This window comes from Necator americanus, chromosome X, assembly GCF_031761385.1.
Source record: "Necator americanus strain Aroian chromosome X, whole genome shotgun sequence".
NCBI classification, from domain to species: Eukaryota; Metazoa; Nematoda; class Chromadorea; order Rhabditida; family Ancylostomatidae; genus Necator; species Necator americanus.
Window position 1 is genome coordinate 16,546,659 of NC_087376.1, and position 23,116 is coordinate 16,569,774.

The following is a 23,116-nucleotide window of genomic DNA, read 5'->3' on the forward strand; positions in this document are numbered from 1 at the left end:
GTGTTTACGTGTGTGTACGTGTGTTTACGTGTGTGTACGTGTGTTTACGTGTGTGTACGTGTGTTTACGTGTGTGTACGTGTGTGTATGTGTGTGTGTGTGTGTGTGTGTGTGTGTACGTGTGTGTATGTGTGTGTGTGTGTGTGTGTGTGTGTGTGTGTGTGTGTGTGTGTGTGTGTGTGTGTGTGTGTGTGTGTGTGTGTGTGTGTGTGTGTTTGTCTGTGTGTCACGAAAATACTCCATAATGATGCAAAACATGGCACCGGTGAGGTGCCGAACCATTGCCATGTATCTGATAGGCGAGCACTCTACTTTTTCACCATTGTCTAAAGTTATGTAACTTTGTATGTTGGCTTTGATAAGGCACGTTAGTTTCTCTCATATGTTAGTGGAGTAAATAAACTTTACAATCATGCTATATAATAAGTTCTATTGTTCTCTAAATATAGAACCGGCTCGTTTAGGGAAAAACCATAAAATCTTACATCTATGCTTAAATTTTTGGGTTAAAAAATTGAAGAAAGCGTTGATAAAAAAGGAATTCTAATTTTCCAAAAAATCGACTGTTTTATTTCTCTTACTGCTCGGTGAAAGCGAGCGAAGAGAACACCAAAATAAGCCTGAAGTCCGGCTTTAGCCGGATGTTCAGGCTGGTGTTATATAAGTTTTCAGTAGAGTTCTAGAGACGGATCATCACGAGAAGAATTTGCTTCACAATATACATTATTTACATCACATTATATTACAGAAGTAGTCCGCCACGAAGCACACAGATTAATTACAGCATAACGTGAAACAGGAAGAAAGTTGTGGCAAACAAAGGATAAAGGATAAAGTGTCTGGCGTTAGTCAATCCGCTTGAAATACGCCCTGAAGGTCCCATCAATTTAGAATCGTTTGAGGTTTACGAACGTGTAAGTGGCCTATACAATGACTTGCGGTAGCTAGTCGATGTGTGAAGTCAGTGTTTTTATCCTCCCAGACAGTCTGATACCAATTTATCGACCCCGGAGGAATGAAATGCTTGGTGAGCACTAGAGCGGATTAGAACCTCCGATCGATCGTGCAGGAATCAGAAGCTCTAACCGCTACACTACACCCGCCCCCTGCTGCAAATATCTGGCAAAAAAAAAAAACTAGACTGAAAACGTATGCTAAGTTGCAGAAATTCACTGCTTCTATTACCACCCCTTAGAACAAGTATCCTCTCAAATAACGCAGTCCTTTTAAGGATCTAGCAATGCAGTGAAGGGAACAAAACTGCCATAACTATCTTCACTTTATACAGATTAGTTAGAGAGTACTCGATTGGGCACTGAAAAAGCGCCCCATGTTCGAAACATTTGTTTCGAACGAAAACCAGAAACGTTGTTGCCATAGTGTTTGAGAGCTGACAAAGCCTAATGAATGATGTCCGCAACCGTTTGCGAACCTGCAACGTTGCCCGCAGTAGATTATATGCTTTTCTCTGCGTCGATTACTGCATTCGTAATTGACGTGTGTGAAAACCTTAAGTCCTATTGCGGAAAGGGGAAAAGTGCATAAAAAACAAAAAGTTAAGAAAATCCGTAATTTCGCCTAAGCTGCAAATATCATCACGTATGCTAAAACTTTAGCAATGTTCCATTGAACCCGAGATGAAAGCGCATAATAGTCAACCAAATTGGCAAGATCAATATTTTCGCCTCTCGAAGCGGTTATCGTGTTCGTAATCAGCGTAGGTTTAGATCTCACTGCCGCTTTTCTAATGCCGTTGAAGAAGTAGATCAAGAGAAGAGAACAAATGCGCTGACAACCAGACAGACATGCAAACACACTTCACAAAATTATTCTCTAAACGACTCAGTAAGTGCTGGAACATTTCGCAGGATTATTCTGAAATTTCCCATAGATCTCCTTCATTAGGAGGATCACAGCCGGTGAGCCACGAGGTTACGCGGTGGCGAAAGAGGGTTAACCGCGGACCACAAGCAACCTTTTGCCTGCACTGGGACGCAGGTAGATACAGAGGACTGACTCCTTGATTTTCCTGTGCGAATATTAACTCATAGTACCTTCCTATTTTGCACGTCGGTGCAGATAAAACCTTGCATTCAAGTGACCGGGAAATGCAAGGGAGACACTATGGAGTCGCCTCCAACAAATAAGCCTCACTTGTCCGCTACGGGAGGACGCTCCCAAAACTTCGTTCTACAAAACTCTTGGGACTAGAGGGCGGCAACCTGCTTAAGGGTTTCGAATTTTACGCTGAATATAGGACTAAGAAGATGTATACGGACTATGAAGGAGAGCCTGATATGGCCACAAGTGCGATAGACTATGGGAATGGCAGTGTTAGGAAGGACGGCGTTGCAGGAATCATGCAGGCCGCCGAAACGTAATGGGACTAGGATGACGGCCCTATGACGCACATACACTAGCATTGGAAGCAACCATTGAATATTTAAGGACGCATATTAAATAGATCAAGTATGATGTCATCGGACCGACTATGATGGGGCGATGCCACCGAACACGAACACAGCATATGATGGAGAAATGCTGCTAGGAACATGCTACAGTAACGGAGGACCCTGTGGTACCCGCCCCCTTCTTCAGCATGAGTGTGGCAAGTGTGAACATCGGTTCTTTCAAATAACTGACGACGCGAATCAAAGTTTACCGACTAGAGGATATGGAATAACGCGAGCTCTGACTATCTTCGTTGCTTACGCTCCAACACCACGCTACGAAGAAGTCGAAGCTTTCCATACAGACCTAGAGTTAATAGATAGTACCCTCCACAAGGTCATTTTCAGTTATTCCAAAATTGGCTCCGGAAAAACGTCTGACAGAACTGAAGGAGACTACAAAGACAGAAGATCATGTAGCATGAAGGACAGCCATGCAAGCAAGCAAACAGCGTTTCAAAAAGGATTCAGCACGATTGACCATATTCACGCTGTTTCGAGACTCATCGAGGTATCACGAGAGTACAAGATGCCACTGTGTCTCGATTTCCTCGATTTAGAGAAGGCCGTTGATTCAATTGAGACTGAAAGGATCTTGGAACTTTCGGACAACCAAAGAGTCCCCACGCAGTACATAAAGGTGCTCCGAGAGTAATACAACAAACTCAACCGTAACCGTATCATTGCTCAACGTCATATTCCAAAGAGGATTCCAACAGGTTGATATAATTCCATCCAAAATGTTTGCAGCCGGTCTCGGGAACGCAATGCCGAAAGTTGGAATGGATAACATGGGAATGAAGGTGGATGGTAACTACATCATATTCGTTTCGCTCATGAACTCGTTCTGATAAAATCTAGCAACAACAAAGCGGAACAAATGGCGAAAAAAGATCGATCGTCAGCCAAATCTGCATAGAAATCTTTATGAAGAACGGATGGGTCACTCTTAGCAAAACATTTCCGAATGCTCCAAGTTTGTATATGTAGATAGACAAACGAACGTGACAAACGACTTAAACATCGCGTCGGGCGGAAGAATATGGGAGGGTTTGGGAGCGTATAAAGGCACTCAAAGGGTAGTGAAAAAGATCAGGAACACCCGACTTCGTGCTCACCCTTCCCAGCTCCACCATACTTCCTGCTCCGGCCTATACGTGAAAAGACTTGGTACTTCGCAGTTAGGTTAGCATCATTGAACGCTCAGCTGAAAGTATGATGCAAAGAGCGTCTCGCTTTAGGTGATGGAGGGGATACGATCTTCTGTCCTACGATATCAGAGAACGAAGATTAGAGATACCGTTTGCTTTCGCATTTGCTGAAGAAAATAAGAGCAAAAGTGGGCTGAACACATTATGCGTTTCAATGACAACCGTTATAGAAGACCTGTAAGCAACTGGGTGGGTTCCTGTGTTGAAGGAGATATCAAATGCATTATGGAGAAACTACCAAGCCGCTGGTCAGATCACTTCACGAACTCACTTGAAAAAAATATGATGCTGTTCGTGTCGCTTACAAAAGGATGAACCACTTCTGCACGCGACCGGGACAGATGAAGGAATTACTAGCGTTGTTTAGACTGACAACAAGAATTAATTTTCAAAAGTAGCTGCAAATTCGAAAGTTTTGATGTTCTAACATAGTATCTCACTGTCTTCTGCGATGGTAATCTTACTATCCAGATCTAGAACAATGACACCCACATATAGATGGGGATAGAGGTGCCGTTCACGATTAGCGTGATGATGCTCATTTCCACCTGGTAGTCCGGGAAAAAAAGACGTTAGAAACAGACTTGATTGCATCCATGCCCTCTATGATGCACTTTGAAACGCGATTAAAGGCGTGCAACCCTTTCGTGATCCGATGCTTGTTATTCACTTAATAAAACTGAAATAATACGAATGCACTAGCTACGTTTATCTGGGATGGGAGATGAACATGGTGAATGACCTGACTCCGGAGCTGGGCAGGAGGAGGCGAGCGGCTTGGGAAGCGTATGCGAGCATCGAGGATGTACTGAAGAAGACCAAGCACACCCGGCTCCGTGTTCACTTCTTCAACACCACCGTACTTCCTGCTTTGACCTATGCTTCGGAAACGTGGACATTTCGCAAGCATCAAGAAAACGCTGTGAGCGTCATTGAATGCGCAATTGAGAGAGTGATGCTAGGAGTATACCGCTTCACGCAAGTGAGGGACGGGGTTCGAAGTTCTCTCCTTCTTCAGCGATCGAAGATTAGAGACGCCGCGTTTGCCAAGGAAAGTAAAATAAGGTGGCCGGACATCTGATGCGGTTTAACGACAACCGTTGGACCAGAGGCGTTGGACCAACGTTGGAGAAACAACTACGCCTGTTTCACACGCGTGTTCTAGATCACTATGGATTGAGTGCGATCACGCCTACAGTTGTTTACTACACTCCTGCCCTATCTATTCATGGAAAGATTTCAAAACCGTCGGTTTCGTGATACATTGTATTCAAATGGCATTGTGAATACCTGCAGGCAAGATTCCATGTGAAATAACATGTAACACATTCAAGAAGATTAACAGTTGCTTCCCGTCTTCAAATCTGTACTTACGCATATTCTGATGTGTACGTAAATTCTCCTCGTCAACACGAGTATGGCAAAGAACTTCGACTATTTCGAACAACTTACGACCCGAACTGGACGTCTGCGGATGAGAAGATGTGGTCCAACACCAGCTTTGACTATCTTCGTCGCTTACGCTCCAACATCAAGCCACGAAGAAGAAGTCGAAGCTTTCTATATGGACCTGGAAAAGTTCTATCGAGAAGATCATGCCTTCTACAAGGTCATAATTGGCGATTTCAACGCCAAAGTTGGCCCAACAAGAACGCCTGAGGGACTTCACATCGAGACCCACGGCCTACAACGGAATGAACAGGGGGAGAGGCTCTCCGAGTTCATCATGACGACTAAGACCATCCGCGGAAATTCACAATTTCGGAAGCCCTCCTCTCTACGATGGACGTGGAGTCACCCGGTGGAGGGTAGCGCAGTGAAATAGACCACATCATCGTCAATAAAAGGTTCTGCCTGACGGACGTCGCTGTTGTGCCAAAGTTCTTTACGGGATCGGACTATCGCCTCCTCCGAGGAATATTTTCTTTCACAAGCAGAGAAGAGAGTTCGCCAAGTTCAGAGAGCGAAATCCCAGAACTATCATTAACTGGGATCTCCTCGCTACGCTTTAAAACCACCAAGAGACGCCTGTCTCTTAAAACTCTTGAGCTGATACGCCAGCGTAGAGCAACACGAGCCGCAAGGAACCAAGAACTCACGTCCGAGCTCGCAAGGCTTTGGAGAGAAGCGATAAAGGAAGACCTTAAAGAGAGAAGAGCAGAAGTGCTGGCTGAAGTCGCAGAGGCGGGGAAAAGTATCCGCTATGCCTGTCGAGACTTCGCCAGTCGCAAGACGAGGATGACTGCTCTCCGGAACCCGAGGGGAACAACCACTGCATCGAGACTTCTACTCTGATCTCTTCGACAGCCATGTCCACTTGCCTCCTCACCATCTGAGGGAAGACGGACAAGTCATTCCAGAGGTTCTCCCGTCCGAAATACGATATGCTATCATGTACGGCACCCGGTCTCGACAGAATAAGACCAGAACACCTGAAGAGCCTTCCGCCAGTACTCATCAACACCCTGGCGAGGCTCTTTACACGTTATCTGTCGGAATGCAAGGTTCCTAAACAGTGGAAGACCAGCAAAACCGTGTTGTTGTACAAAAAGGGAGATCCACATGACATCGGCAACTATCGTCCAATCTGCTTACTGTCCGTCATCTATGAGCTCTTTACAAGAATGATCCTTAATAGGATTGAAAAAGTCTTGGATGAAGGACAGCCATGCGAGCAAGAAGGGTTTCGAAAAGGATTCAGCACGATTGACCACATTCACACTGTTTCGAAACTCACCGAGGTATTACGAGAGTAATAGATGCCGTTCTGTCTCACCTTCATCGGCTTGAAGAAGGCCTTCGACTCAGTTGAGACGGAAGCGGTCGTGGAAGCCTTGGACAACCAAGACGTCTCTACTCAGTACATAAAGGTACTTCAAGAGTTGTACAGTAACTTCACGACCGGAATGTCGCCATTCTACAAGAACATCATCATTGACGTGAAGAGGGGGGGGGGGGGGTCCGACAGGGTGAAACAATTTCACCCAAAATATTCACAGCCACCCTCGAGAACGCAATGCGAAAGTTGGAATCGGACGACATGGGAGTGAAGATTGATGGTCGGCAGCTACACCATTTGCGCTTTGCTGATGACATCGTACTGATAACACCTAGCATCAGCCAAGCGGAACGAATGCTGACCGAATTCGACGAAACATGTGGATGCATCGGTCTTCAGCTTCACTTCAACCATTGGACCAGAGCCGTGAGCGACTGGGTTCCCCGCGATATTAAGCGCACTAGAGGAAGACCGCCGACCCGATGGTCATATTTCTTCACGAAGTCCTTCAAAGAAAATTATGATGCTCTTTGTATCCCACGCGAAAGGAGGAACCACTGGGCTACTCTGGCACGCAATCGGGACAAATGGAAGAATTATTGGCGACCAGTTCGAAGGTCAACGGGAGTCAAGATGATCAAGGTGACGTAAATTCTCATCGGATAAATTGATGGGTAGACGGACGGATCACTGCTTTATATAAAGATATGATGACGACAGCATGTGACATCCGATAGAAGAATTGATAGAATGAAATCCGAACATCTGAAGAATCCACCAACAACAGTCGTCATCGATGCATCCAGTGAAAGACGAACAGTACCGTATTTTTATACAATAGAAGGATTCTGGGAGACACCGCCTACTAGTGCTCGATCTGCTGCTGTCAGTCAGCAGGATCACACAGTTCACACTTTCCACATTCACACTTCACACAAGATCTCTAATAGGATTGAAAAGAAAAAACAGTCGAAGAAGAGGAGACAAGACAGGGAACGGCGCTTTGAAAAAGACTGTGCAGAATTATGCATATCTTTTTCATATTATATCGCATAGTATCTTGAAAGTGCACTATGTCACTTCTACCTACTACATAAAACACTTTAATTTAATTGAGAAGTAAATGGTTATGAAAGACTTGGTCAACTAAGATGTCCTCGGTACAAAACGGCTTTTCATAGGTTACACGGAAACTACTCGAGATAATGTTGCCAGTATAAAATGATATCACAATGGCTAGCAACCTGCCAATGGGTCTTTAAAAAATATTCCTGACTACAGTAATAGAAAAGAGTCACCTGGATCCGGAAGAACTAGCTGGAACGCCGACGCCAGGGAAGTAAGAGGTAATCGAACTGATCGAAAAGAGACGCCATCACTCAATGAACGTCGTCAGTGACACTGGTGAAGAACTGTTCCCAGAAACAGTTGAGGGGTTGGTGGAGTCGGTATCCTCGTCAATACTAGTGCGGTAATCAACGTCAATTCTTTCAAACAACTGGCGACTCCAATCGGACACCTACAGATGAGGATATATGGGTCAATTTCACTTCTGATAATCTTCGTCGCTTACACTCCAACTTCTAGCACCGAAAAAAAGGAAGTCAAAACTTTCTACTTGGGCATAAAAGGGTTCTACAGAGAAAATAATTAATTCTACACGATCATTGTTTTGAACTCTAGAATTGACCACAGAAGAATGGTAGAAGAACTTCATATCGGGACTTAGTAAGCAGCGAAACGAGAAAGGTGAGAAGCTCTTTAAATTTACCATGATGAACAAGAACATAATCCACAAAAACTCGAAACTCGAAAAGCACTCCTCTTAACGCTGGAGGCGGAACTAACCAACGAAGAAAAAAGAATTCGTCGTATTTAGTGGAAAGTTTTACCTACGTTGCATCAACGTTCTGGGTGGGATGTGACCACAATTTCACTCCAGAAAATATTTCCTTCACACAGAAAAGAAAGGAAGTGGTAAGTTCAAAAAACAAAATTCCATGACCATCATTAACCGAGAAATCAATTTTTAACTCGGCTTTTCGGAAGATAGCGCAATGAACAACATCGACCACGAATATGATCGGCTCATAGAACATCTTCACGAACAGGGAAAGCTGAGAGTTTTAAAAGCAACAAGAGAGTCCTCTCTTTGGAAAATATTCAGCTAATACGTCAGCCTAGAGCCCTGAGATCCAGAGACGTCCTCAAACATACTTTTGATCTCGCGAGTGCTGCGGCAAAGTAATGGAAAAAGAGAAGAGCAGCAACATTAGCTAAAACTGCGGAGTGGAGAAGCATTCGTTATGCTCGCCAAAACTACGTCAACCATAGGTAGTTATGCTCTCCGAACCGTAATGGAACCTCTCAATTAAGAAGAGGGATGGAGAAGATCATCAATGATCGATCTCAAACGATTCTGAATTGAAGTGAACTTGGGGGCGCATCCCAAGCGGATTGAGCAACGCGAGACACTTTATTCTCTGACATCGGCAATTATCACCTAATCTGTCACTACTCTGTCACCTACAATCTCTTCACAAGAGCCAACCTAAATTCGATTTTAAAAAATTGACGAAGAACAGACAATAAGGATTTTAAAAACGATTTACTACAAACACACGATTTAGGAATCTGTCGAAGCATCGCGATACCACAAGAAGCCGCCGTGTCTCACTTCCATCAAGTTATAGGCCCTTGACTCGAATGAGACAGAAACTGTCTTGGACAACTAAGGCGTCCCTACAGAATATATAGAAGTACTCCGAGAGCAATAGCTTTACAACGTAATCTCAGCATTCCGTAAGAATGCCATAATCGATGAGAAGAGAAGGTTGATACAATCTACCCCAAAATATTCAGAGTCAATCTTGCGAATCCAACGCAAAGGTTTGATTAAGATAACGTGAGAGTGAAGGTTAAAAGCCGATAATTATACCAATTCCGTTTCGCTGATAATACTTTTCTATAATATCTAAGATTTGCCAAGCAGAACCGACATTAGCCGAATTTGACAATGCATGTATGAATATTGATAATAAATCTACAGAAGGTGTTTATGGAAAACGGATGAGTCTTCACCAACCAGGAGAAAACAAGGCCAGCACGAATGGAAACTCCATCAAAGGAATAGGAGTGAACACACGTTAACAAAAGTGAAACAGGAGTCGAAGAACCTTTCTACGTCAACGATTAAAAATCACAGACGCTGTCGCATTTAAAAGAACGTGAAGTGGGCCGAACAACTGGAAGTTCACGTTCTTGTAAATGGTTGGACTGAAGCTGTCAGCAACAGGGTTTCTTGTGACTGATTTATGAAGACGCACGACGGGAAGAGACGACTAGCCTAGAGATTTCCCTATGAAGTATTTTTTTAAATGGTGCTCTTCGTTTCCCTCGTGAAACGGGGATCAGCGCACAACTTATTACACGTTATCGGAACACATGGAAGTATTACGGACGATCGAGCAATTCGAAGAAAAAGGAGCTTTCAGGTGAAAGAAGTGATCCTGTCCAATCTCAGATCATTACTTTTGAGTTCATTACTTTTGGGTTTCCAAAATAGATGGGCACAAGTGCTGCAATCGTTTACTAGCAACATCATCTTTTACAGGCTCGGTTATCGACAAATTTTTTCAAATGTTAAGTCCAAAATGACTAACATTCTCTTTGCTTGGCTGTTTGACGTTATAAAAACAATGTCATCAATATGTAGCTTCCGTTGACTTTTCTTGTGCTAAAGCGAAGAGTGGTATCTTTACCAACAGCTAACGTTTCGGCGTTATCGCCTTCGTCAGAGCCTCGAAAGGGAAAATCATAAGGGATTCATCCTCTCAAGCCTCATCATCCTTAACAGCCTTAACACGGTTTTTATATTCAGTGGCCAACCTATCGGCTAGTGCACAGCGTATGTGATAAAACGGTAACGTAACAGTCCACCTCGTGCCAAACCATTATTAACAAAACCTTTCATAAGAAATTTTGTCAACCCGCCCGCAGATCCACTGGTGCATTGATATGGTGCTAGTTCGTTTGTATTCACAATGGATCCTTTCTTCGAAAGAAAGCACTTTCTCTGAGACAGAACATCACTTCAAAAAAAAAAGAAAAAAAAACAGACCATACACTTTTTCCGCCGCTGCTAAGAACATTAAGTCATTCTCAACTTCATAGTCAACGAACGACTTCACAAGAAAGGCGGTGTTTCCGGAAAAAGCCGACAGATAAAAGAAATAGAACGACTCTTGTGGATGGCATTGAATACCGAGAATGATGATCTGTTCTCGTTGCCAAGAAAGTATATATGAGAAACAATGCCGTCAACGATTTGCGCCGGATCGCATTTGCAGTGAGTGAGTCAAAGTTCATTTGTGGTTTTATTCGCTCTAGTGCCAAGTATAGACTGCAGGAAAAGTTCAGCTGGTTGGTAAACCATGGCCAACATAAAAAGGCTAGTAATCCCATAAGTACAACTATTGTATGCTCACACTACAACGAAACCAACACTGCTAAAAACACGAGACAAAGTTCATTTCGTGTTTCTGTGATAGGCGATGTGTTCATTCGAACTGATGTTTTCTCCGCTGTAAATCTCAACCCCCCCCCCCCCCCCCCCCCCCAAGTGCAATAAACAAGTCCGGAGGTGCAACGTAAGACAGTGGACGGAATCTTACAGATTCATGACAGGATGTGCGACTGAGAACAAATGAAGGAAAAAGAAAGGAAAAAGGAACACTGGAAAGAATCGTTGTCTTCTATACCTTTCCTGTTTACACTATTCCAACCAGAAAGTCCTAAGCCCACTGTGGGCAACAGGTTCCATGCGTTTGCAACATCAGCATATTCCGTGTTAGAGCGTTTTTCTTTTAAAAAAAAAAACATATAAACTCCAATCCCTTGGTTATAAAACGCAGCTGGCCTACGTGAGATCCGCCACCTTTGCGCAACTGGATAAATCTTAAGTCTTGCGTCTTACGACACACCACCATAATAATTGCAGCATCTATGTCACTTCATCCGTCAATGAGTTTACAAATTCGTATCGCCGTCTAAATATTGGGTATGGATTGAAACACCAGGGCTACCAAAATCCTAACTAGACGTTTTAGGAACGAAATACCTGCATGTCCGGTTCTATAAGTCTAATTGAACCTCATAAACTCGCTGCAAATGATTTCACTTCTAATAATTCTTATGACTCTGAGTGAGATCCATGATGGATGGTAATGAGGCCACCGATAAGAATCCTTTGTTATTTAACATAGTTCTAAACCAGCTCTTCAAATATGTCCCTGGACAACCCAATAATTCCAATAGCTTCTTAGAACAGTTTCCATGTTTCATAGAATGTCACGTTACGTCACTACGTACGAACGTTGGGAAGCAAAATGTTTATGAACTGCTCACGAGGCTACAAGCTTACCTAAATCTGTACAGATTAAGCATTAGGCAGATTATGATGGTGATAAACGAATGCCTAAATTGCTTTATTTCCAAGTGATCGAGACATTACTGTCGACAACTTAGAGGTACTGTAACGAAATAAAAAAGGCTAAATGCTGCTGAATGACCCACTTCTTGAATGTGTATATTTACTTGCTGACATGAGAGACTTAATGGTACCGAAAATCGCAGCAAAAACGTCTCGGTCCACTGTCTTCCAGCACATCCGTAAAATGAAAAACTCCGTTATGAGTAACATGCAGGACAGCGATAATGGTTTCATTCAATAGCCCGGAATAAATATGACTCATAAAACTAGCCTATAAAGCACGAATATCCAATGGGTACACAGCTAGAAACTGTGCTCTTCGAGAGACACAACACCTTTCTCGAAGATCCAGATAAGATTCCTTTTTGTCTATCATACATCTTCAACGATGTCGGCAATGTGATACGGAGCTATTTACCTAGGGCGAATCTACAGAAAAAGGTGAGGCATGAAGAAATATAACCAGCAAATCTGCTGGTGTATCAAATTGTGTGTATGACTGGCACTGCACTACTTAAAAGACGAAAAGAGTGAAAACAACCGAAAGATTTGGGCCAATACCGGTCCGGAGGACGTTAGCTCACGTCACTTTGGGAAGCAAGCAAGCAGACCGCTCGCAGGACGCTGCCGTCCAGAGCTTCGCGCATATTTATCTGCAAAACGAAAATCGTACTGTTCCCAAAACACGTTGAGCTGGCATCAGTGTAACATTTAGCACTAAAGACTAGCTCTAAGGGTTTCATTTGATCAAAGAGGAGTCAGTTCAATCTAAAACTTATTCGTGTGAATATTTTTGCAACTGGGATGCTGACCTTTGTAGCACACATCTAATAATAATCTTTTGGAAAACGCAAAACAAGAAATGTATGTGAACGTTCCTACGGTTGACGAAAGCAAGTAGTTGTGACAGTATTTGGTAGTATGAAGATTTGAGATGCGCAGTTTAGAATCCCCAGAGTTTCGGCAGCGCCGGTAAAACGCTCGCGCGCTTATATCTTATATCGCTTATCTTTTATATATATATATATATATCCGTCTGAACGTCCGGCTAAAGCCGGACTTCAGACTTTCTATGGTGTTCGCTTTGCTCCACTTCACTAATCAATGAAAATTAACAGTAGTGGCATTTTCTGTGAAACTGGACTTGTGTATCTCCAACAGTCTTTCTTCCCTTTTTATATTATAACTGAGAGCGAAGGATTTCATAGTCTTCTTTCTCAACGCGTCAGTTCTACAATTGGAGAACATTTGAGCTTCAGCTTCTAACACTCCTTATCAATACACACAAAATTTGAAAGTATCACGCGAAATATAGGTTTTCCTCCTGTTTTCTATGAACAGCTATCAAAGAATGATGTTTTGGCACATCTAAAAATCACATCTAAAAATCTTCCTACTATTTAAGCAGTCGTTTGCATGCGTGTTTCCACTTTCTGAGAACGGCATGCTACAAACTTGAGGCGAACGAAGAAAGAAATAGGCACGCGGAGGAGTCATAAAAGTGAAAAGCAAAGCGCCCAGTGGCACTGCTATGAAACGGCTGCAACCATGTATCTTTTGCGTCATGCACACGAAGTTATTGCGCACTAATCCGACGCCGGTGGACCCGTCACCCCTCCTTCTATAGCTTTCTGGCACCGGCGCGCCAACCCGACGCCGGTGGACCCGTCTTACACCATTTTATAGCTTTCTGGCTCCGGCCCACCAATACGACGCCGGTGGACCCGTCGCACCCCCTTCTATAGGTATCTGGAGCCGGTGGACCCGTCACATCCCCTTGTATAGGTATCCGGCGCCGGTGGACCCGTCGCACCCGCTTCCAGAGGTGTCTGGCGCCGGCGCGCCAATCCGACGCCGGTAGACCTGTCGCACCCGCTCCTAGAGGTGTCTGGCGCCGGTGGACCCGTCACACTCCCTTTTTGAATTTCGTACTGACACACACACACACCACACACCACACACACGTGGCATAATAAGCCCATTATTATATATCATGATATATATTATCGCGCTTATATCCCACTTATAGATATCGAACGGGCCAGTTGGCTGCCAGTAATCGCAAAAGGTTGACTTTGCAGTATTCCTGCTATTCATTCTCTACTATGTAACGGTTGCTATTAAAGATTGTATTACTCGCTTTCCACACAGGCGATTCTTGGGGGCACTACACGCACTAGTATTTTATCAGCGGTGGTGGAACCCTTCGGGCAGTCTTTGTTGCGAGAAAAAAAAGCTCTGCTAGAGTGACAGTAAAAATCATTGTAGTCCCCAAGTGATGTTTCTGAAACATACACGCAGAGACGGAGTAAGCGAAGAACAACTCACTTTTTCTTCGTTGATGGCTTTCCAAGGCAGCGGAGGAGAGTCGGCAAAACAGTGGAATATGAGCTCAGTCAAACATATTGGCCACCACAGTATGTGAGTGAACCACTGAGAAAAGGTCAAATCACAATAATCCTGCAAGATACTTTCAATTAGAGAAAATCGATACGGACAGCTCTCGAAACACCGTACATCTCGCAGACTTTCCTCACTGAATGTGAGTGCCATGTTAGCTAATTTGACCCACAACCTGTGTGCTGACAGGTGGTGGAGACTGCTCACGTGACACTCCTACAGCTGGCATGCTTGCATGCAATCTTTAAGATATGAAGGTCGCGTTACCTCCAAATTCCAACTGACATGCAGCCAGTATATCATCTCAGGGAGACCACAAATAGTAAACAGTAACCATGACATGAACAGACCTCCAGAAGTCAATTTGCCACATCGGCGAAAACCAAACATGAACGCTATGTGAAGTATCTACAAACAATTCATTATGACGAACAGAAGCCTAGAAATGTAAGCCGACAACTCTTCGAAGCCATGAACAAAAAAAAAATGTCAAAAACAATCGGTGACCAAATATTCTGAATGAACTATTATTTGTACTGATGAGTGCCACACAATACGACTCCCAAAAAACTTTCATACTCCAAAAGCTTGATAACATGGATATGATTAAATCGAGGCCGTAATATTTCGTTGTCACACGCATCTCATGCTAAGTGCAAGTGTAGGAAAAGTGTGGAAATGGTAGGCAACATCAGCGGTCGCCAGCCACTGTTTAAAACTAGCGATAACAGTCGCCATTAATAACGCGCGTCTCTTCTTTACGCCTTTCATAGAAAAAAGAAACAAGGAGAGAAAACGGGTCAGTTCCGTAGCTCACTGGCCATCCTCCATCCGCTTTCATTTTCTTTTCTCCTACCACAACGTTTTCTCTCTTCTTCTCTATTAAACTCAGTTGTATTGGAGATAATGTTTTGTTATGCCTGTTATGATCTGTTCTGGACATGTTCATGAAATGTGTGTTCTTGTAAGTTATGTGTTCAACCGCTTACGCAACTGTCCCGGGCTTCATCTCGTTTTTTTCCCCGAATACATTCCTCTCCTCATAATTGCTGAATCGGCTTGAAATTTTCAGTGCGAACGCATACATTCTCGCCGATTATTCTTGGCGAGGACAATCATTAGTTCTTCATGAGTCACCTGCAGAAACAATGCATCTTATAATCTGGGAACTATCTACAGGTGTTTTATTCATTAGCTAGGAATGAAGAATGCGATTGTATGCACGCAATAATCATGTAGCTTCAATGTTTTACTTGTTTCGATACGTCTGAGTCGGAGTAGTAAGAAAATCAGAGGAGAATTTTGATCCAACAATATCATTTCGCACTTCCTGCTTGGAGTATGAAGTAGAGCATAGGACAGGAAAATACGTGTTGTTAGCTTACTTCAAGATCTTACAAGGTTAACAAGTAGAACGTCGTGGAGACAGTAATGAAGGAGGTGATGTCTGGTGCGGTGTTGACGAGATCTGCTTTGTTTCTCGTGACGCTTTCCAAGGAAGATCACTCCATTACCATTTGATTTTGTGGGAACTAATTGGCTAATTAATAGATTATTAACGAATGATAATAAGAAGAATGGTTGTGACACTAAAGTTGCTCGCCAGTGGTTTTTGTCCTCTCAAGGAACACAAAGACATACCTTTTTTTGGAGCGCTTATTGAGGATAATCTCACAATCGCGTTGGTGGTGTAACTGCTATTGTTTTACATTAACTCTCTAAACTCAGTAGTTTACGGTTTCTGGTCAACAGTTGTAAAAACGCATGATATGCATATGTATCATATGTCCTGCCTAAGTAATTTTATTTCCACTAGCAAATGCTGTAGTGATTTAGGCTCATATAGTCGGGTCAAAACGACATGAAACTCAGTGCACCATCGTTAGCGGCTGCGCTCAGAGCGGTTAGGATCGACGCGGGACCATCGAGAACCGCAACGATGGGTTGTCCTAGCAAACGTCCCTCCTCGCGCTGCTTGCAGCCACTTACAGGGCTCCACCGAGCTCCATGTCGTTGTGATCCAACTATACATAAACAACATCACGATGGGGAACGGTCAAGAGGTACCCGTATAATGTGCCGCCGCGTATCCAGGAGGCTAATGAGCGTCGTTAAGTGCACCGCACGTCTCCTGATACCGTCATAATCGCTACAGTAGCCTGACAGCTCCTCTTCTTCTACTTTTTCAAGACGCCCCTCCCACGCCACCCTCCCCTCCCATTTTGCCGCGTCCACCGCTCTTACGACGATTTTTTTTTTTGCCGCGCCTGCAGCTCTTATGATGCGGTTTTAAAATCGAACGGAAAGGAAAGTACCTGGTATTAGATGTTGTTCGAAGGTCTACATAAAGTGTGCTTGTAAGTTCATAAAAAAGAAGGAAAGAATGAAATAGGTTTGTATAAGTGATATGCCATTTAGAAATGCGAGTGAAAATGAAATTATTCTGTTTCGACTTGTTAGGTGGAAAACAATAATTCATCTCTGGGAATGCGAGAGATGTTTCAAAAAATGTCCCATTGATCGGTGTTATACTATCTTCTTCACTTTTTTTTCGCTTTCTAAGGGTTAGTTTTTGCTTATCTAGCTGGGTAAAACTGGCATCCAACGGCGCGAATAATGCCTCGCAGACATACACTGTACCTAAAAATATATCTCGAAGATACAAAAGTCTCTGTTCGCCACTAATACACATATCCTGCCGATTTTATGCAGAGAATAGATAGAAATGAAGTGATAAAACGCTGTTGAAAGAATTTTGAAGAACCATACAAAGTTCTATTATATAAAACTGTATAAAACGTACAGGCAAGTACTGAAATATTTGACATGGGCTCTATATAAACATTATATCTATGTAAAATTTTGAAAGGGTAAAATGTAGAAAGGAGTTTAAAGAATGTATACAAAGTAATAAGCGCATAAAGTTGCTGTTATTATAGCTGCTGCAGTTGGAAGTTGAACACGAATTCGTTGAATGGCATCGTGACAAACACATACTTATGGACTGCTAGTTTATATAAAAGACATGAAAATATATGCATGTTATTCTTTCCCCTGGAGCATCTTTTTGAGATAATTTTTACTTATGTAAAGTTACATTGGATAGAAGGATCTACTTCTCTTTTATTCCCAATAATATGCGCTTAGTTTACTATACCCGTACATCAGAATTCGCTTCGGCAGTTCGTTTTTCACTCCCCCTCTCTTCAAAATTCACACTATTCACCGCTTTGGCGCGGCGCGAGCGTCGCGCCCGGCTTTGATCAGAGAGCAGTAGGGAGGCGGGGTGTAGGTGATCTCAGGCGGTCGTGGAGGATATCTAGCTGGTGGAGCGGCAGCCGCAATTACGCGGAGGAGCGCGGTGCTGAAGGGAGGACAGGAGCTGTCAGCCGGTATTCACGGGTACCTTTCGTCCCGCACCCCATCGCGATAACTCTACGACCTTCGAAGATACAGGTTTCACCTAGTGCAGTTTATCACAGCAATAATTTCAGCCTAGAAGATTTCTATAACCTCTTTCCGCAGTAAATTCATACAAATCAGGCAGGATTGTTTCACTTGAAAGCTTAAACTATCAATAATTAACTTTTTAGAGAAATCTGAACCAAACTTGACTCATTTTCCTCGTTATCTAATCATTTCATAGCAATGACAACGTATGCTAGCAATTTTAACAATCATACAAAATGCAATGATAACTGTGACTATTTCAAAGAAGAGTGGAATGATTGATAACTTGCACCATGATTGATAAGTACTGCACGTAAACATCTTTTGCTTGATCATACAAAAGAGTGCAGTTATATATTTTACCAATGCACACAAGCTTTTCTCACGTTTCTCGTACTTTTTAGCCATCTTTTTGCTTCACTTAAAGGCAGCATACGACGAATCTGACGCGGTGGTGGAAACCGCGGGAAAAGCTGGAAAGGGGTTTTGAATAGCGAGATTCGGGGTGGCTCCCTGATCGTCCTAAGAAAAACGGCGAGGGAATTGCTTCAATTCCTACGAGGTGCGTTAAAAAGCTCCTCTATGTACTCGTTCCGGTCCGTTCAGCAGCTCAGCAACCTATTCTTTGGTTTTACTTGAAGAGGTTGGTGTGAAGACCTCTTCAACCTTCGGCCGCCCGCTCGTAGACGCGGTGCGTGCGCAAGAGTGGCGCGTTGCAACTGAAATTGCCGTTTTTTACTACTCCCAGCACGTGGCCCTAATAACCAAACTCACGAGTTCAGCCTGTTTTGCAATCACCTTTATTGCAACTGAAGGTCTCGAGGATCCTTATATTTGCTCACGTTTACAATGGTCGAAGCGAAAACTGTTGGCTACTATGTATTGTATTTAAGCAGCCGTTCGCACGTGCGTTTCCTCTTCTTGAAGAAAGGATGTTAGCAGCATTAGAAGAAATGCCAGGTAATAGAAGTGCGAAGGGACCATAGAAACCCATTCTACCGCGTTGGGGCTCCAGCGCACCAAACCAACCCCATAGTATTCGTCTCCCTCTCTTTTGGAATTTCTTGACTGAGACACACACATACACAGACAGAATAAGCTCGTTATTATATAGCATGAAAGTTGGCAAATTTGGAAGTATCTATTCACATAAAAGTTAATTTGTCCTCACTAACATATGAGAGAAACTAATTTCCCTTATCAAAGCCAACATACGTTGCTATATAGCTTTGGACAATAGTGAAAAGGTAGAGTGCTCGTCCATCAGTTGCATGGCGATGGTTCGGCACCTCACCGGTGCAGAGTTTTGCATCATTATGCAGTATTTTCGTGACACACACACAAACACGCACACACGGACTAAGCCCATCTCGCCGAAGTGCGTGCGTTGAACATATTTTGTCCATTCTTTGGTACTCCGTACTCCGCGAAACTTCACGCCTCACTGAAAAGCCTGTCAATGCCAAGTTTCTTAAAGTCTTCCCTCACCACTTCCGTCCAGAACTTTATTTTACGTCCGTTTCGCCTAGTCGAGTTTGGGTCTGGGAGAATTAGGATGATCAGACTATCTCCTCATAACGTGACCAAAGAGGCGAAGACGGTTTTTCGCGACTACATGAGAAGGCCGGGCAACATGTTTATGTTTTCATCGCGTCGTCCGCCGGTACACTATATCCACTTCCGAGTAATGTTCTTGGTTATGGCACACCATTAACCAACATCCATCCGCATCAGCATCCGTCTAAACGAATTCCTTTCCAAACACTCGAACTTCTCCAACTCCGTTGACGGTGCTGCCCAACTCTCCTGCATCATGATTCATGGATAGATAGACTCCCAGCTTGACTTCGTTGGCAATGAGGGTCAATGCAGCTCTCTCCTCGGATGTGTGACAAAAGACTGCCTCTTGTCAAAACGTAGTCGAGCTATAGTTTAAGGGTTGCCATTTTCCGCTGACGCTACTCTTCAGGTGTCAAAAGGGTTGACCCCTGCTACGTAAGCTGATAGCGTCGATGATTCCTCTTAAAAGTGCATGCAAGGATGAGGTTCATATGCTCGCGAGGGTCTATCAGAGTACTTCCGTTATCCGATGTTTGCTTCGTGGGATAGAACCATTTTCCATCACATGGGATTTTTGCACCTAGAATCCAGAGTTTGTCTTCATTATTGTAATCGTTCCCCACAACTACCGCGCAGCCTCCTACTTTCTTCTCATCAGCATCGCCGGATTATGTGGTGTAATTATCGATGCTGATGGTATCTGCAAAGCAGCAAACGACGGAGATATCGCAGAAGCCTGGAAAGCTCGGCTTGTTGGAGTTCACATGGCAGTGCTCCGCAGTTCAGCGTTCCGCAACGTATGTTTGTAGCCAAAGACTCTATGTTCTTTCTAGGCATTTGACCTATGAAAGCATGGGCTCTGGCTGTGTGCGGGACAACAGCACTTCTTTGCAATATTTGGGACACCTGCAAAAAACAGCAGGTTATATAGTTCGTATGCTCCCAAGGTGTACACTCAGATGCCTGATTGCGTTTAGTAAAAGCACGGACATCTAGAGCAGGTAGCAATCAGGATTCTACAAACGGTCTCAACCGTCGTTCAGCTTGAGATTATGCCGTTGAATACCTACACTACCACCGCTTAGTGGTTGTACTTCTTGGCCATTGTGACATAGTTCTAGATGAAAAACAATCGAAGACATAAAAAAGCAATATCACGTCTATGAATATACGGGGTCCCTTCTGTCGCAAGTAAATAATTCTTCGTGAGAAAGTAGGGTAATACGACCGACGATCTATACGAGTAGTCATACTGGGTTACGACTACAACTGTAATTCAACGCAAAGATTGTTGCTTCTGGTTGGTCAGTGTATGTAACCCAGTCCTATTCATTTGGAATGAATGAAATTCGTTCTCTTTGTTTACCATCTCAAAGTGGTGCAGACGTGAACTTGGGTGACGAATTATTTATGCACATCGGAGGTTCACGCTCTGACATGGTTTTCAAATCTGCGGAGGAATTCGCTTTTTCTGTAAGCGGATAGCTAGGTTAGAAATGCTCACATTTCCCCAGTCCGAATAAAACGAGTCAAAAGATCTTTCACTGTTCCATATAGTTAGTTAAAACTAGCCTTGATGTCACGAGAAGATTGCTTAGTACGGAAAAAAGTAGTAGTAAAAAAGGAATAAATTATGACAAGCGGGGAGGTTTAAGGAAGTCTCGGGTTGCTCAGAACATTTCTGATGTTGGGGTCAAGACGACAACAGTACAGTATCTTCCAGTACAATGACTTACATGTACTGCTCGAAGTTGCAGAGCGCAAAAACATTCACTGCAAGAGACCAAGAGCAAAGCGATGTAGAACAGCTGAATAACGGTTCACCTATCATTTACGGAGAGGAGAGGTCACAATATGGGACTTTGGTTTTATCGTGCACTCATCCGCCGTCTATTTCGTCAATTCTTACAAATCCTCGTCTTGCCATCCTTTGCATCCGTCCACCCTCTGCGTTAAAAATCAACTGCTGGTCCCCAAGTTCAACAGCTGATGAAAATGCGATGGACATAGTTTATGAAGAATTTAGAACTCTGAGAACAACCACCAAACCCAGGCACGCTACTGCACTAAGCTTAAATTTGATACTATGGTCCTTTGTCTTGCGACACAAGAATGACATCAAGTATGGCAAGTGAATTCCGAGGCTGAGTCTTCCGTAGGTCTCGTGTTATACCATCAACGACTGCTTCTCCATATTCTATCGATGGAGCTTTGTTGCAGAATCGGAACAGTGTGCTTCGGCGATCCATCAGCATGAAGTTAATCTACGTCCTAATGCTGAAGCTGTGAAAAGTGACAGAGTAGGGTTGTCACGTTAGAAAATTTGTGCTTGCGATGACGAAGTTGTGCGAATTAGTCAACTCCAGAATGCGATCGCTATTGGTTACACGTTCCATAGCCGAAACCACCAACCTGATATCTGTTTGTGACCATTCTTCATTGCTCCGACGATTTCGTACAGATCTTCGGCATCGGTAATGATGTCTTCCCGGGGTATCTCAGCGGTTTTCTCATCGAGTAGCTCCAGGAACCCGTTACTATATAGCATGATAGTTTGCAAATTTGGAAGTGTACATTCACATAGAAGTTTATTTACCCTCACTAACGTATGACAGAAACTAACTTGGCCCATCAAATCCAACATATATAAAAACATATCTCTGGACAATAGTGGAAAGGTAGAGTGCTCGCCTATAAGGTGCATTGCAATGGTTCCGCACCCCACCGGTGCATATTTTTGCATAATTACGGAGTATTTTCGTGACACTCAGACAAACACACACATACACACACACGGACTAAGCGCGTTATTTTATAGCATGATGTCACACGTATACTGCAAAATATATATCATATTTACAGCCGCCATAAAACGCACTGCAACACGTTAACTTCGTCGGTTATGGCATGCACTTGGCTCTCCCCACAGTACGTTGAAAACTCCTCGTACTTTTTTCTCCTGCTTTTTACGGTTCTTCATCGCTTTTTTCCATAAAATAATACGTGAATAAGACTACGTAGCGTTAACAAAACCTTTTCCATTAGTTTCATAGTTTATTTTGCTCCTAAGATGCCTTTGGGACCTTATTTTGTAGGGGTTCAATTTCTATCCAATTTCTTTCCACTAGTTGTGCATAATTAAGATTTGTTGTCGTCGGAGTTATAGGAAAAACCAAAATCGGTCGTAGAAGACTGCTAACTATGCGCAATTACAGGAAAACAAGAGCAGAATTTCAATTCCTGTCAACTGGAGTCTTTCAGATGAGATGCTTGGCAACAGAAAGGCTAGTTAAGAAGATTTTCTTAGTTTTATGACAAAGAAGGATGCTGCTGGCGTGGAATTAACACATAGAAATAGGACAGAAATCGAATACCCGTTAAGGGCATTACCTCACGAATCTGGGAATTCAGGTGGAGTACTCGTATACGGTGTAGTAGATTATGGAGAGGAGGGTGATTCCGTCCATTTCTTCTTAATCACCGTAAAAAACGGCCCAGAAGATGCGGCGCGTGCACAAGGCTGGCGCGCTCCAGTCGAACTCCTTGTAGAAAATAGTGCGTCAGAACGCCCGAAGCCGTATCTTCCGGGCCGTTTTTACGGCAGTTAGAAAGAAATGGACGGAATCACCCTTCTCTACATAATCTACTATCCCGTATACGAATACTCCACTTGAAATCCGTACCAACTCAGATTCGTGAAGTGATGCCTTTAATTATCCGATAACTAATTCTAGCGCTTTTTTGCACATTAAATTGCGTGCTTCATCACATAACGA

The 23,116-nt window shown here is 43.4% G+C and overlaps 8 protein-coding genes across 9 annotated transcripts in view; 6 read left to right on the forward strand and 2 right to left on the reverse strand.

Moving 5' to 3' along the window:
* Window positions 1-2,266: 2,266 nt before the first annotated feature.
* RB195_023554 (uncharacterized protein) lies at window positions 2,267-3,300 on the forward strand (the record flags this gene model as incomplete). Its single annotated transcript, XM_064211035.1, has 3 exons — window positions 2,267-2,376; window positions 2,798-3,089; window positions 3,169-3,300. 3 exons carry the CDS (start codon window positions 2,267-2,269, stop codon window positions 3,298-3,300), a joined length of 534 nt encoding a protein of 177 aa, XP_064066916.1.
* On the forward strand, window positions 2,502-3,104 carry RB195_023555 (uncharacterized protein; the record flags this gene model as incomplete). The annotated part of the gene is made up of 1 exon (XM_064211036.1): window positions 2,502-3,104. One exon carries the CDS (start codon window positions 2,502-2,504, stop codon window positions 3,102-3,104), a length of 603 nt encoding a protein of 200 aa, XP_064066917.1.
* Window positions 3,301-4,390: 1,090 nt separating the features above from the next.
* Window positions 4,391-4,741, forward strand: RB195_023556 (uncharacterized protein; the record flags this gene model as incomplete). The annotated part of the gene is made up of 1 exon (XM_064211037.1): window positions 4,391-4,741. The coding sequence occupies one exon, from the start codon at window positions 4,391-4,393 to the stop codon at window positions 4,739-4,741; it is 351 nt and encodes a 116-aa protein (XP_064066918.1).
* Window positions 4,742-5,077: 336 nt separating this feature from the next.
* RB195_023557 (uncharacterized protein) lies at window positions 5,078-5,485 on the forward strand (the record flags this gene model as incomplete). Its single annotated transcript, XM_013447897.2, has 1 exon — window positions 5,078-5,485. One exon carries the CDS (start codon window positions 5,078-5,080, stop codon window positions 5,483-5,485), a length of 408 nt encoding a protein of 135 aa, XP_013303351.2.
* Window positions 5,486-5,803: 318 nt separating this feature from the next.
* RB195_023558 (uncharacterized protein) lies at window positions 5,804-6,118 on the reverse strand (the record flags this gene model as incomplete). Its single annotated transcript, XM_064211038.1, has 1 exon — window positions 5,804-6,118. One exon carries the CDS (start codon window positions 6,116-6,118, stop codon window positions 5,804-5,806), a length of 315 nt encoding a protein of 104 aa, XP_064066919.1.
* Window positions 6,045-6,416, forward strand: RB195_023559 (uncharacterized protein; the record flags this gene model as incomplete). The annotated part of the gene is made up of 1 exon (XM_064211039.1): window positions 6,045-6,416. The coding sequence occupies one exon, from the start codon at window positions 6,045-6,047 to the stop codon at window positions 6,414-6,416; it is 372 nt and encodes a 123-aa protein (XP_064066920.1).
* A 260-nt stretch (window positions 6,417-6,676) lies between these two features.
* Window positions 6,677-7,090, forward strand: RB195_023560 (uncharacterized protein; the record flags this gene model as incomplete). The annotated part of the gene is made up of 1 exon (XM_064211040.1): window positions 6,677-7,090. The coding sequence occupies one exon, from the start codon at window positions 6,677-6,679 to the stop codon at window positions 7,088-7,090; it is 414 nt and encodes a 137-aa protein (XP_064066921.1).
* A 724-nt stretch (window positions 7,091-7,814) lies between these two features.
* RB195_023561 (uncharacterized protein) overlaps window positions 7,815-23,116 on the reverse strand; it is a gene marked incomplete at both ends in the record, with an annotated part of 29,285 nt that continues 13,983 nt past the window's right edge. Inside the window, 3 exons of one of the 2 annotated variants that reach the window (XM_064211041.1) lie at window positions 7,815-7,958; window positions 14,259-14,390; window positions 14,598-14,738. In XM_064211041.1, the coding sequence (XP_064066922.1) occupies window positions 7,815-7,958; window positions 14,259-14,390; window positions 14,598-14,738 (417 nt within the window). Of the gene's footprint in view, window positions 7,959-12,505; window positions 12,584-14,258; window positions 14,391-14,597; window positions 14,739-23,116 lie in introns of those variants that run through there. The other variant, XM_064211042.1, reaches the window with a different exon arrangement.